Source organism: Pipistrellus hanaki (assembly GCF_964339955.1).
Source record: "Pipistrellus hanaki genome assembly, chromosome: 2".
In the NCBI taxonomy this organism is placed as follows: Eukaryota; Metazoa; Chordata; class Mammalia; order Chiroptera; family Vespertilionidae; genus Pipistrellus; species Pipistrellus hanaki.
In genome coordinates this window covers 168,285,177-168,298,507 of record NC_140504.1, presented here as the reverse complement: position 1 = coordinate 168,298,507, position 13,331 = coordinate 168,285,177, and the positions used below count along the sequence as shown (strand labels likewise).

Sequence of the window (13,331 nt, the reverse complement as noted above, 5' to 3'; positions counted from 1 at the left end):
CACCTTGGCCTTTAAGCAGCTGTCTACTTCTTTAACCTCATTTATTCCCATTCATGACTTCACATTTTTTTGTTGTGGTGACATCAAATTGTTTCAAGTTCCATTCACAATGTGTTCTCTTATGCTCTGTGTCTTTGCTTGGCTAGCTCCCATTGCCTAAAACATATTTTCTTTAAAAACAAACAAACAAACAAACAAACAAAAAACAACAACTATTTTTATTGATTTCAGAGAGGAAGGGAGAGGGGAAGAGAGCGATAGAACATCAATGATGAGAGAGAATCATTGATTGACTGCCTACTGCACACCCCACACGGGGGATCGAGCCTGTAACCCAGGCATGTGCCCTGACCAGAATTGAATCATAACCTCTTGGTTCATAGGTTGACACTCAACCACTGAGCCATGCTGACTGGGCTAAAACACTTCTTTTTATTCATCCTTCACATTTTGAGCCACTTCTTCCAGAGTCTTTCCTGACCTTTCTCTTGAGGATAAAATATCCCTCCCCAAATACATCTATCTTGGCTCCTCACCATATACTGTAGTAACTTATTTGTTCATCTGTGGCTGTCACCAGCCAGCCATGCTCCTCTAGACCAGGGGGCTATACTGTTCTGTGCACCACAGTCCCAAAACAAGGTACTTTTAAGTTAATTGTCCCACTCTGTGGTAGGTTCTTTTCATCCTTTATATTCCATCAGTGGTCCAGTGGGATAGGTAACATTAGCCTCATTTTATGGAAAAGGGAATTTTGGTGATAGGAGTGGCCCTCATTATCTAGACTAACTGCTGGGTTCTAACCATCCCTGTTTTACTCTAAACTCATGCTTTTCACACTACACTTTGTTACCTTCTTTATATTTCAAGGTGTAACTCAAGACAGTTTTCAAGTTGAGGAACAAAGACTTTACAAGAGATACATGAGCACAGAAATTGATGCCCAGTGAATTGATATCAAGATCTTCACTTTCCAGGATACCTCAAGAAATTAAATAATTACCATATGACCACCAATTCTACTTCTGAATATATATCCTAAAGAATTGAATAACAAACTCAAGTAGACATTTGCACAACCATGTTTATAGAAACATTTTTCCCCACAAAAGCCAAGGTGGAAGCAACTCAAGTGTGTGTAATGGATGAATGGATAAACAATGTGCTGTATAAATACAGTGTAATGTTACTTCGCTTTCTTTCAACCCCTATACTTTGGCTGATTTCAGCACTATGGCTACTGGTCAGTTCTGAGAGGATGCAGTTCCAATTTAGAGCACAAGGGGGAGTATGAGACTAAACCTTTGCAAAAGGTTTAGGGGGTGGGGGTGTGCGCGTGACTTATTCCCTTAGCTAGCCCTATGAGAAAGCGAAATAGACAAGTAGACTTCTTGTAACCTCCTGGACCCCCAGAGCTGTCTTCTCTTCCCTTTTTCATAAGGAATGGTACCACCCCAGTCAGAGTGCTCTCCTAGTTGCCTCAATTTCTTTTCTCCCAATGTAGAGCCAATCAGTCACCGAATCTTGTCATTTTCATTCTTTAATGCCCCACTACATTTCCCAGCTCCGGTCTCATGATTTCTTTTGTTGTTAATCCTCACTGGAGGATATTTTTCCATTGATTTTTAGGGAGAGTGGAAAAGAGAGGGAAAGACAGAGAGAAACACATCGATTGGTGGCCTCCTGCACAAGCCCCGACCAGGGCCTGGGTCAGGAGGAACCTGCAACCAAGATCCTGCAACCAAGGTACATACCCTTGACCAGAATCAAATCCAGGACCCTTTGATCCGCAGGCCAATGCTCTATTTACTGAGCCAAACTAGCTAGGGCTCATGACCTCTTGAAGTCACTGGATCATCCTTCTCTTTGGTCTTCCTGACCCCTGTATATTGGAAACTCCAGCCCATCTCCCATTGTGAAGGCTCTCTTTATTACCTTTCCTTCCCACTTTGCTGAGTGAATTCCAAATTGTCCTCCCCCCCCCTCAGAGCAATTTAGTGTCCCTTCCTTCTCTTCCCACACTTACAAATTCACATTCCTCAAGGCCCTAAGAACCTTCTGTGCATTAGGGTCTATCCTTAGAAGGGAGTTGTGGTTCGAAATAGCACCTTTTTCTGATATAATAATGAGAGTGTTTCCAGTTTACTGAGTGCTTACTATGTCCCTGGCACTTTGTCAAGTGCTTGCCAGTCGCTGTCTCATTTTCTTACTTGATCTTCACTGTGAATGGCCCTGGGAGCTAGCTCTTACTGTTGCTACTCGTATTTCTACAAATGAGAATGAGGTTCCTGTGTCAGAAAAAGTAGGCAATTTACATAAGATCACACAGCAAGCAAGTGGTGGAACCAAATCTGTTTGGTTGCAAGTCTGTGCTCTCTCCATTTCACTAGATGGCCTTTCAGAGGAAAGAGAAGGAGAAAGTAATTAGAAGACCCGAGGCTACACGAACGCAACACCATCTGTTCTCATATTGTTTTGCAACTGCAAAAGGATGGTTTTATATGTTGGCTCATTATGCCTGTGAAGAATGAATAATCATTATCATCACACCCATTCTGAAATGAGGAAACTAGGGTTCTGTGGGAGAAAGGGAGTGAGGGAGCAGGCAACATAAGATATTTGATTTTTAAGAACACAGAGACACTGTAGTTCTGGGTGATTACAGAGATCAGAGTGTGACCCTGGGAGCCAGTGGCCAAGGTGATGTGAAGAGGAGACCAAGGACTGAGGGATCAGGAAGCCACATGGCTACTGAAGTCAGCAGGAGGATGGGCAGGACAGGGGCTACTGAGGATGACCAGGAGCCAGGGGCTGAAATCGTCAACGCATAAGAAGCCATTGTGGCCGAAACCGGTTTGGCTCAGTGGATAGAGCGTCAGTCTGCAGACTGAAGGGTCCCAGGTTTGATTCTGGTCAAGGGCATGTACGTTGGTTGCGGGCACATCCCTGGTGGGGGATGTGCAGGAGGCAGCTGGTCGATGTTTCTCTCTCATCGATGTTTCTAGCTTTCTATCCCTCTCCCTTCCTCTTTGTAAAAAATCAATAAAATATATATATAAAAAATAATAGATTTTTTTTTTTAAAGAAGCCATTGGGGGGTCAGTGATGAGGAAGGGTAGAAGGTGGTATGGCTGGAGAGCAAAGGAGAAGGAACTTTTGTACAAGCATGGAAGTGGCAGTGCTGGTCCTGCCCCCTGGTGCTATGATGTGCAGGGGGGGCGGGGGGGAGTGGAAAGGTGAGAAGCCTTCTTGCCAAGGGCTACAAGAGGAGTCCTGGAGGAGGGTCAAACTTCAATAAAGGCAAAAAAGTAATCTGACTACTCTCCGAGGAAGCAGAGGGTGTAGGAGAATTTGTTGACAAAGGGACAGGATTCTAGAGGGCACAGCAGAAAGGGCTGCCAGGAGATGGACAGTGGGAAGGTGAGTGGAAGTCGCGGGGAGAAGCTCAGAACAGTATAACAATGAGTCTGACAGAGAAGTCGATCAGAGGGGCTTTCAATTGGGTGGCTCCCCAAATTGGAGAGACAAATTGTAGATAGGGTCATAAGGGAACCCGAGGGGGAAATGGTTCTGCTATCTGACTCAGACCTCTAAGATTTGAGATGGGGAAGAGGGTGGGGAAGGACAGTGATTCTAAACCAAAGCTGGCAGCTCGCTTCCGTGACTTCAGGGAAGACTTGAAGCCCAGGTCAGGGTGGGAGGATACGGAGCCAATTACCTCATATACCCGCCTTCTCTAGTGGAGTTGGGACTTCCTGATGACCAGGCAAGAACACCTTTCTCATTCTAGGCTGCTGCTGGTAATGGGGTGCCCCTGGACGTTTTGTTTTTGTTGTTGTTGTGTTTTGTTGAACAAGGTTGATGGCAATATGGTGATGTTTAGAATGGTCATTCAGACTGCTGGTGTAGAGGATGGATTGCAGAGTGGAAACAGGGAAACCCATTAAGAAGCTGTTGCACTAGTGCAGGCAAGAAGCTAGGAGGCCTGAACAAGAGAGAGAGAGAGAGAGAGAGAGAGAGAGAGAGAGAGAGAGAGAGAGAGCACGAGCGCACAATGGAGAGGAGAGGAGAGACAGGGAAGGGATAGGTAGATACCTTATTATTACCAGATGGATGGGATGTAGGGTATAGAGTAGGGGACAATGCCAAGATATCTAGCTTAGTTTCCTCTTGCAGTTAGCATAGAGTAGGGGACAATGCCAAGATATCTAGCTTAGTTTCCTCTTGCAGTTAGCACTTCAGATTCTGGGTCTCTCCCTAGGCTTTTGTGAGGAGGAAGTGATGTGATGGACAGAAAAGTGCTTTGGAAATGGCAAATCTCGATACCCATCGTCATCTACTTTATCACCAAAGCTCTCTGATCACCTAGGAAGTTCAGTCGGTGGAACGAGGCGTGAGGGTTAAGATAAATCAATCACATCGAGCCCTGGCCTGGTGTCTCAGCTGGTTAGAGCATCTCCCTACACGCCAAGGTTGTGTGTGGGTCCCTGCCCATACAAGAAGCAACCAATGAGGGCATCCGTAAGTGGAACAACAAATCGGGGTGTTTCTCTCATCCTCCCTCTCCCCCTCTCTAATCAATAAATCAAAAAGCATTACAAAAGATAAATAGCGATAGTCACTCTGATATTAGGGAGCTCAGAGCCCCCAGGATACATGGACACCTGTGGGCAACAGGGACGGGCGGGGCTAACACGAACCCCGCCCCTGGGCGGGGCAGGGGTGGGGCCTGGACGGGGCCGTCGCTGCAGCCGGAGCCTCAGCCCCAAGTCCGGGTGGTGGGGACCTGACCAGACCCGCTCGGACCTGCAGCGCCTGCTCCGCGAACCCGCCGCAACCCCCGCTCCCTGCTGCCGGCTGGGCCGTCCCGCAGAGCTTTTGGGGGGCAAACCGCTCTCCCGCACCCGGAGTCCCAGGTAAGGGGCGCGGCCCCGGCGCCCCGCCCGGGAGGAGCAGGGACCGCTCCGCGGCGTGGGGCGCTGAGGAGCCAGCCCCGGGCCCCGGAGGGGACCCCGAGGAGGAAGGGACCCCGAGGAGGAGGGGGTGGGGAGGCCCTGAGAAAGGGGCACCGCCGCAGGGAAGGGGCGCGTAGCCTGAGGAGGGGGCGCCGAGAGGGGGTCTGCCTGCGCCGACCGTGAGGGCCGCAAGGGGAGCCCCGATGGCGGCGTGGGTGGGGGTGCAGCGGGAGTGCAGGGGCAAGAAAGGGGGTGCAGGGGCTGGGGGAAATGGTGAGCGGCCGCTGGAGCGCAGGGAGGGGGAAACGGAGGGCGGTGGGGGCGGGGAGATGGGAGGAGAGAGAGCTGGGGGTTGGGGGGCAGTGTGATCAGAGGGTACCAGGCAGCAGAGGGGCGGCGAAGGGGGTCCTGAAGCCGGAGGATCGAGAGGAGCGAGGGCGAGGGGAAGCGTGGAGGCGCCCAGCTGAGGGGAGGGGACTGGCCGGCGGGGGTCGTTTGGGGCTGGAGAGGAGAGGGGTGGTGAGGGCAGGGGGCTCTGGGCAGGGCAGGGTTGCTGGTCAGGGACCGGAGATTTGAGTATGGAGGTCTGGGAGCTGCAGAGCCTGCCCAGCTGGACACAGGCAAGGAGGGTAACCTGAGTCGGGGCGAAGGTTGGGCTTGGAGCTGGGAAGGCTGGAGGAATGGGGAGGTGGGACCCGGCCTGCAGAGGAATGGGTGGGGAGCTGCTGGAGGGAGAGGGGAGCGGCCCTGGGTTTGGGGTGTGGGCACCTGAGTTCTGGGCAGAGGGGAGGGCTGGAGGAGCACTGCCCTAGGGCCGGGGTCCGGTGGCCGAGCAGAGGGACAGGCAGGGAACTTGGGGAGTGGAGGGTGGTGGGCGCGCTGGGTCAGGCTGGGGGGGGAGGAGGTAGGAGAGGGCAAAGATGATGGGGGACCAGAGTGGAGTCCATGGGAACCCAGGCTCGAAGGGGACCCAGACACTGGACCCCATGACACTGCCACCTGTGATCAGAGAGAAGATGAAGAGAACCACCACGGACAGAAGAATCCATCCACAGGCTGACTATTTGGGAGTCCAAGTGTGAGAAGAGACTTTTAAGGAGAGCATGGCAGCAGCCTCTGGAAGCTACTAGAAATGTGGAGGGAGATGGAGGAACACAGGGCCCTCCACCCCAGTTTCTCAGAATCCAGATGGAGAAGGGTGGGGGAGAGTAAATGACATTGGGTGTGTGTGTGTGTGTGTGTGTGTGTGTGTGTGTGTGTGTGGTGTGCAGGTGGATGCCCACTGTTCTGTGCCTAAAAAGGGTAGAAAACAATTGAAGCCCCCGAAAAGCCCTGTCTGTGGTAACAGAAGCCCTGGTGCCGTGTCAGCCAGAGGAGAGACATTTTGTTAGAAGAAGATGGGCCAGGGATGACTTTCTCGTCATGAAGGATTTAGCGAGTAGTGGAATAAAGTATGTTCCTGTTGGAGGAAACAGTATGAGAGAAGGCAAAATTCAAAAATGATCCCTAGCCCAAGAAACAAATCTCCGTTTTCTTAAGGATTATGATAGGAAGGGAGGCATCAGGAATCTATATATAGGATGTTTAAAAAGATTTCCCATCTGAGCTTAAACTGCTTACGGTTCCTCTTCATCTCCCCAGAGTGTAGCACAGGGCCTGGCCCACAGCACGTGCTCCGTGAATGTTGACGGAATGAATCATTGAGCTGTGGTTGTACTAGTGCCTCGATTTCTTTATCTACCCCCAAGAATTGTTGTGAAAATCATATATGAAAATGTGTGTGTGTGTGTGTGTGTGTGTGTGTGTAGGGGAAGAACTTCCATAAACTATAAAGCACTATACAAAAGAGAAAGGCCACTGATGTTCTAAGTGTGCCTACATTCTGTGGTGACCACACCCATGGCTCTCTGTCTCCAGCCTGGAGAAAGAAGGAAGTGAACATTTTCCAAGCTTCTTTTAATGCAAGATAGAATGTATTGGAAATACCTGGGATTTAGTAGATGCTGGAAAAGTGGTAGCTGTTTCTATGGGGAAACAACGAGGAGGTAGGCTGGCTGGTGGTGACGAGTTGTCAGTGGGGAATGACCTAAAGAAAGGTTGAATTAGAAAAACGAGTAGATTATGGCTTTAGAGAGGAGGTTACATATACTAGGGTGAGGTCCACATATGGCCAATTTCCTCTTTATGCCTCATTGATGAAAGTTCCCAATAGGAACACCTCTTCTATGTCATATCCTATCTAGATGCTTTTCTCCAACACAGACTACAGTCTTCCCAATAATGCTTTTACAAATACAAACGAGGAAACTGTGTCTCAGTCATGTGAAATTTCTTGCCAAGATCTCACAGATAATAAATGATAGACACGGAAACCGAATCCAGTTTGTTTGGCTTGGCACCTAGGCTATTTCCACTACCCAGGGTGACCTGATTAAAAATAAACAAAATTAAAAAAAATAAGGGTTTTTATAAAGCACTCTCCCGTAGACTGGTTTTAATGCTTACAGCAGTTTGCCAGGGAGTCGTCTTATTAACTCATTTTATAGGTGAGGAAACAGAGGCCCACGGAGTGACCTGCCTGAGGTTACACAACTGCTGAGAGAGCACAGGCTCACCACAGGTCTCCTGACTCCGTCGTACGCCTTTTCCCTCAGGAGCATCCATCCGATCACTGCATGCATTGAATCCATCTCCTCTTGCTGGATTTTAGGGCTCTCTTTCCCTCTCCTCTCCCCTCCCCTCCCCCTTTCTTGGCCGAAGCTGGCTTCTTCTGAGGTGTTTATTTCTGCGGCCTTTCCGACTGGACACTTTCTTTCTTTCTTTCTTTCTTTCTTTCTTTCTTTCTTTCTTTCTTTCTTTCTTTCTTTCTTTTTGTAAGAAAGCTCTTACTATTACAGATATCAACATTGTTTGCACTGAAAATAAAGTTCCCATCCACGAGGAGGTGGGAAAGAGAACCCAAATCTTTCAAGTTAACAGAAATTAAAAAAGGGAACACCACCGGGAGGAAGGATAAGGAGGGGGTGGAGGGAGGGAAAGCGAAGGAAAAAGCAGGAAGAGGAAAGAGGGAGAAGGGGGAAGGGTGACATACCACCACATAACGGTTCAGAGTTTAATAAAATAAGAAAAGAAGAACGGAGGTCCGGAGGGGTGGGGGCTGTGGATGCCCTTGGTGGATGTGCCTGCACAGGGCCGGCGGGCGGCAGCAGGCCTAGGTGGCGTACCGCTTGGTCCACCGCCGGGCCACCCGGTCGTGCTCCGCTCTGTTGGTCATGTACTGCGTGGCGATGCTGCCCACCAGGGGGTCAGCAGGGTTGCAGTCGGTAAGAAGTGAGCAGATGGAGAGGAGAACCTTAGGAATGGTGAGGGCCGGACTCCAGTTGTCCTTTAGGATGTCCAGACAGATCACGCCTTGGCTGTTGATGTTACAGTGATAGATTCTTGTCCGGAAGGTCACCTTAGGGGGTTTAAACGGATAGTCCGGTGAAAAGGTGATATCAAGGAAGAACACCCCTCCTTCGTAGGCAGATCCTGGGGGCCCCAATATCGTTGACCTCCACTCATAAATGTTGTCTCCTTTGGGCCCGGCGCTACAGTTGGGAGGAGGATCCAACGTCATCTCTGCAAGTTCCTTCTGAATTCTTTTAGCACTCGTGGACAGCTTAGCAGCTGTTTTGCTGGACACTTTCCCCTCCTTCTTCTTGGGCTGGACTTGTTCCCTTTCTGGTTCCTGCCGGACGCTTCCACGTTGGTCTCCACCGGGACTCCCTGCACTAGTGCTGGGACGGTCACCAGCTCTTTGGGCCTCAGTGGACATGTTCGATCCCTCCGCGCCGCCGCCGCCCCGGGCCGGCCCAGCTCGGGGTCCCAGCTCGGTGGTCGCCCCCGGAGCCCCGGGGAGTGAAGCCACCGCCGCCTCCGCCGGAGGGAGCCGCCGCCGCCGCCTCCGCCCGGCCATCCGCGCGCCCGCCCGCCCGCCCGCGCGTCCCGCGTTATTTGTTTCTCACACCAATTCCTAGAGGAGCCATTTTCTTCATTCCCTAGCCAGGGACCAGGGATGACTTCCCTGGTGGTCCTTGGGCCTTCATCTGTGTTTCTTGTCACGGAGACAGCGGGCTGCCAGGCCCTGCCATTCAGGGAACTGTCACCAAGGAGAGGGAAGATGTGTTTGATCCTTATCCCACGAGTGTGGTTCTGCACGCGCCCCTGTGCAGTGACCTGTCTGCTTCCATCTGCCTCGGGCAGCGGCTCGCTGGGATGCTTTTTATCTATCTCTCTTCACGTATCTGGGTAGCCCCATCTGGAAAAGATCCCCCTCGGGGGCTTACATCTGAACGTTCCTTCCAACTGACCCTCCCTGCCCTCTGCCTCTTCCTGATCTCACACTACCTACTGGGAAAGCTACGCTGTGTGCGCAGAAACAGTGTGGCAAGTGCTAGGATAGAGATGATCAGGGCGCTGGGAATGCTTCTTTTCTTTTCTTCTTTTTTTTAAAAAATATGTTTTTATTGATTTCAGAGAGGAAAGGAAAGGGAGAGAGAGATAGAAACATCTGTGATGAGAGAGAATCATGGATCGGCTGTCTCCTGCACACCCCATACAGAGGACGTAGCCCACAACCTGGGCATGTGCCCTGACCGAGAACTGAACTATGACCTCCTAGCTCCTAGGTTGATGCTCAAGCTCTAAACAACACCAGCCGGGCCGGGGATGCTTCTTTATTCACTCTAAAATTGTTGCAGCTTTTCCCCCCCCTCCCTCTAAGTCCAGTCCAATCTGGGAGTCATTAGATAACAGAAGTTCTGGTTACAACTTGCTATGTGACGTTGGACAAATCACTTCTCTTTGTGGAGCCTCAATTTTTGACCTGTAAAATGAAGGGGAGTGGATCAGGCAGGAATGGAAACTGTTTTTACTCTTGCCTAGCTCCTCACTCTCACACCTGTGGCAGGCGTAGCTCATAAAGGCTGATTCTACTGAGGCCACATGCAGTTTTGTCTACACAGGGAAGCACTCTTATATACATCCTCTTGTTTAAAATTCACAGCAGCCTTGCAAGGTAGGTAATATCATGTCATAGATGCGTTCACTGAAGCTCAGTGTTTAAGTGACTTACCCAAGTTCATACATTTACATTGAGCTACTGGGAAAGCTGGGCCAGGAGCTAAGCTTTTTGTTATGATATAGCCACCACTCCGAAATCCCTTCTAATTTCCAGGTATCTAAGAGTGTAAATAGCTGCATCAGAAAAGTGAAGACCAATAATATAACACTTACATTGATAGTCTGGCACATGACGAATGCTCTCTAAATTTTTTTTGGAAGGAATAATATGCCCAGAGGATTTACTATAGATCCAATATTAGCAGGTGTAAGGATGGATACAACTCAGCTTATTCCAGGAAGAGAAGGCAGATAGTTAATTATAAAACAAGCTCAAATAATGTAGCCAAGATCAGAGAGAGGGCAGTTGAACACGCTTTGACTGCAGAAGTAAATTAAAGTGCCAGTGAAATAATATTTATCGAGTACCTTACATGGGCCAGGAAATTATGCCAGATTATTTACATATTTGCACCACAGGACTGTGAAATAGGTGGTATTTTCTCTATTTTTAGGTAAAAATACTGTGGCTTAGAGAGGCTGCAGGATTTGCTGAGGAGTAGGCTTGGGATTTTGAACTTTCCCATAACACTGCTGCATGGAACTAGGTCTGGGTTCAGCTGGTAGCTATGAGGTTTGGGCAAATCCTCCTAATTTCTGGCTCTCAGTTTCCTTCTTGATCAAATGGAAATAATAATTTTGTCATTTCAATTTTATCTCTTAAGTTTATTTAGAGGCTAAAATAAAGGACATGAAATTGAGGTATAGATCATATCTGTGGTTTAGCAAAATTATCTTTGACTAGCAGTTCCACTTCTAAGATTGTTTCTGAGGAAATAAGCAGGAAATTGAACAAGTATTTATGTAAAGAAATAGTCATTGTGGTTTAATCTCTATATATAAAAGCCTAAGTGACCAAATGCCGGTCACTATGACACACACTGACCACCAGGGGGCAGACACCCCCTGGTAGTCAGTGCACTCTCACAGTCAACCTCCCATTGCCCCATTGGTCCGATCACTGGCCAGGCTGAGGGACCCCACCCATTAACAAATTCATGCACCGGGCCTCTAGTTTGTAATAATTAAAAATATAAAAATAACAAATATACAACATTATAAAACTGGTCATATGACACATCCTTAGATGTAGTATAATGTAGTAGCCAATTGAAATAATATTTATGAAGAGTTTTAAAAGTCTAGTAAATGATGACAATGTTAAGGGAAAAGGAGCAGGGTACAAAACTAATGAAAATATTATCTTAGCTGTTTAAGTTGTATATAGAAAATATAAAGTGGAATTTATAGTATGTTATCATTATATACAGATCAAAATATAAACAGACCTCTATGCCTATATTTACAAAGACTATCTCTGAAGGATTAATAAATTGGTAATATCTTTGCTGTTGGGAAGAAGAAACAGAGATTGGGAATCACGGGTGGGAGGTTGTTTTTTTTAATTTAAATTTTATTTTATTCTTTTTTTCTTTATTGATGAAGGCTGATTCTACACGAGGCCACATGAAGTGGCCTTATCCCTCCCAAAGTGGGAGTGTGTTCTTGTTGTTTGTTTTTTTCATTGTAAACCTGTAGGTTCCATATTACTTATGGAACTAAATTTACTTAATTTACACTAAAAATTAAGAAAATAATGCGAAACTGCAGATGGTAATAAAGTAGTACTTAGAAATAGTAAGTTTGTTTGAACTATTTTCAATGTGCATATTATTTTTTAAATTAACAAATAAGATATAACTTAAAATAGATGGCATTTTATTGCATGAGAAATAAGGGAGGAAATATACTTAACATGTTAACAATGACAGTTTCTGAATGGAGGGGATGTCTGATCATTTAAAAATTTCTCTTTGGCCGAAACCGGTTTGGCTCAGTGGATAGAGCGTCGACCTGCCGACTGAAAGGTCCCAGGTTCGACTGAAAGGTCCCAGATTTGATTCTGGTCAAGGGCATGCGCCTTGGTTGTAGGCACATCCCCTGTGGGGGATACATCCCCTGTGCAGGATGGGGGAGGGTGGTGGTGCCAGCTGGTCGATGTTTCTAGCTCTCTATCCCTCTCCCTTCTACTCTGTAAAAAATCAATAAAATATATTTTTAAAAATTTCTCTTTATACTTTTAATCTCTTTTCTAAATTTCCGCACTTTCCAAATTGGAATTTTCTCTTGTAAACGAAGATGGCTGGCAGCCGAGCAGAGGATCGTGTGAGGGCATTGTGGTTGCTTCCGTTGTTTTAGATAGAAAAAAAAGCACAATTCCTTTGCCAATTCTTAAAATAGGTTCTGCATCTTGTAAATGATGTAGTATAATGTAGTAGCCCATTGAAATAACATTTATGAAGACTTTTAAAAGTCTAGTAAAATATGACAATGCTAAGCGAAAACGACAATGAACCACTGAAAAGTTAGGGCTATGAGACAGCTTAAGCATCCTTCCCTCCAATCTCACTTTCTTCTTCCATGTCAATGCTCTGCCTCCAGTTGCCAGGGGTCCAGGGAATGTTCTATGCCTGCTTAGTGAGCCTTGCCACGGAGCAGATTGATACAGGAAATGTGGCTGCGGGTCTCAGATAAAGGCTTGAGAGCTGGGAGAAAAGAGGAAAGAACAGAGGCCACCACAGGCTAGTGGTGGCATATTTAATGAAGTATTGTTAAAGGGCTGCTAATAAATTATCCCACGTATTTGTCTGACCTTCCTTCAGGAGAGCTTTAACCTTACAACTCACTGGAGAGGCTCATAGAAATAAATCCACCAGTCTCTCTCCCTTTCTTTTCCTTTTCGGGAAGAAGAAACAGGAATTCCTAAAGAGAGTGACACCTGAACATGACCTCACATTAGGGTTGTCTTCCCACCATCCCCTGACTATTCACTCAACATGAGTACCCAGCACTGAACCAAAAAAGAGATTACATAGGCAGAAGCTGGGTACCTACAGCTGGTAAGATGTAGAGAAAGCAATTAAACACTCAAAGACAGTGGGACCAAGTGCTGGATTATAAAGTTCAGATTCAAGTGTTGGAGAAAAGGGGAGGATGGGTGGAAGGTCTGAGAGGGCTGGGTTCTCAGGGAAGCCCTGGAATGTAATAAATACTTGCTGAACGAGTGAACGAATGAGTCATAAAACAAAGAATCTATGTTTTGAAGGATTTGGAATAAGAATGAGCTATGTTCACACCTGTGTGGAGTTTACCAGTTTATTAAGGTCTTACTCATGGTCATCTTATTTGAGTCCTATAACAGCTTTGTGAGGG

At 47.4% G+C, this 13,331-nt stretch overlaps 3 protein-coding genes across 4 annotated transcripts in view; 2 read left to right on the top strand and 1 right to left on the bottom strand.

Moving 5' to 3' along the window:
• The window catches only part of CC2D1B (coiled-coil and C2 domain containing 1B), a 502,063-nt gene that overhangs the window by 217,089 nt on the left and 271,643 nt on the right, over positions 1–13,331 (top strand). The window lies entirely within an intron of this gene.
• RAB3B (RAB3B, member RAS oncogene family) overlaps positions 4,730–13,331 on the top strand; it is a 76,876-nt gene continuing 68,274 nt past the window's right edge. Inside the window, exon 1 of one of the 2 annotated variants that reach the window (XM_084872946.1) lies at positions 4,730–4,916. The gene's annotated coding sequence lies outside the window, so the exon portion shown is untranslated. The remainder of the gene's footprint in view (positions 4,917–13,331) is intronic. The other variant, XM_084872945.1, reaches the window with a different exon arrangement.
• On the bottom strand, positions 8,063–8,772 carry LOC311616242 (ubiquitin-conjugating enzyme E2 E2-like; the record flags this gene model as incomplete). The annotated part of the gene is made up of 1 exon (XM_084871346.1): positions 8,063–8,772. One exon carries the CDS (start codon positions 8,770–8,772, stop codon positions 8,167–8,169), a length of 606 nt encoding a protein of 201 aa, XP_084727472.1. The 3' UTR covers positions 8,063–8,166.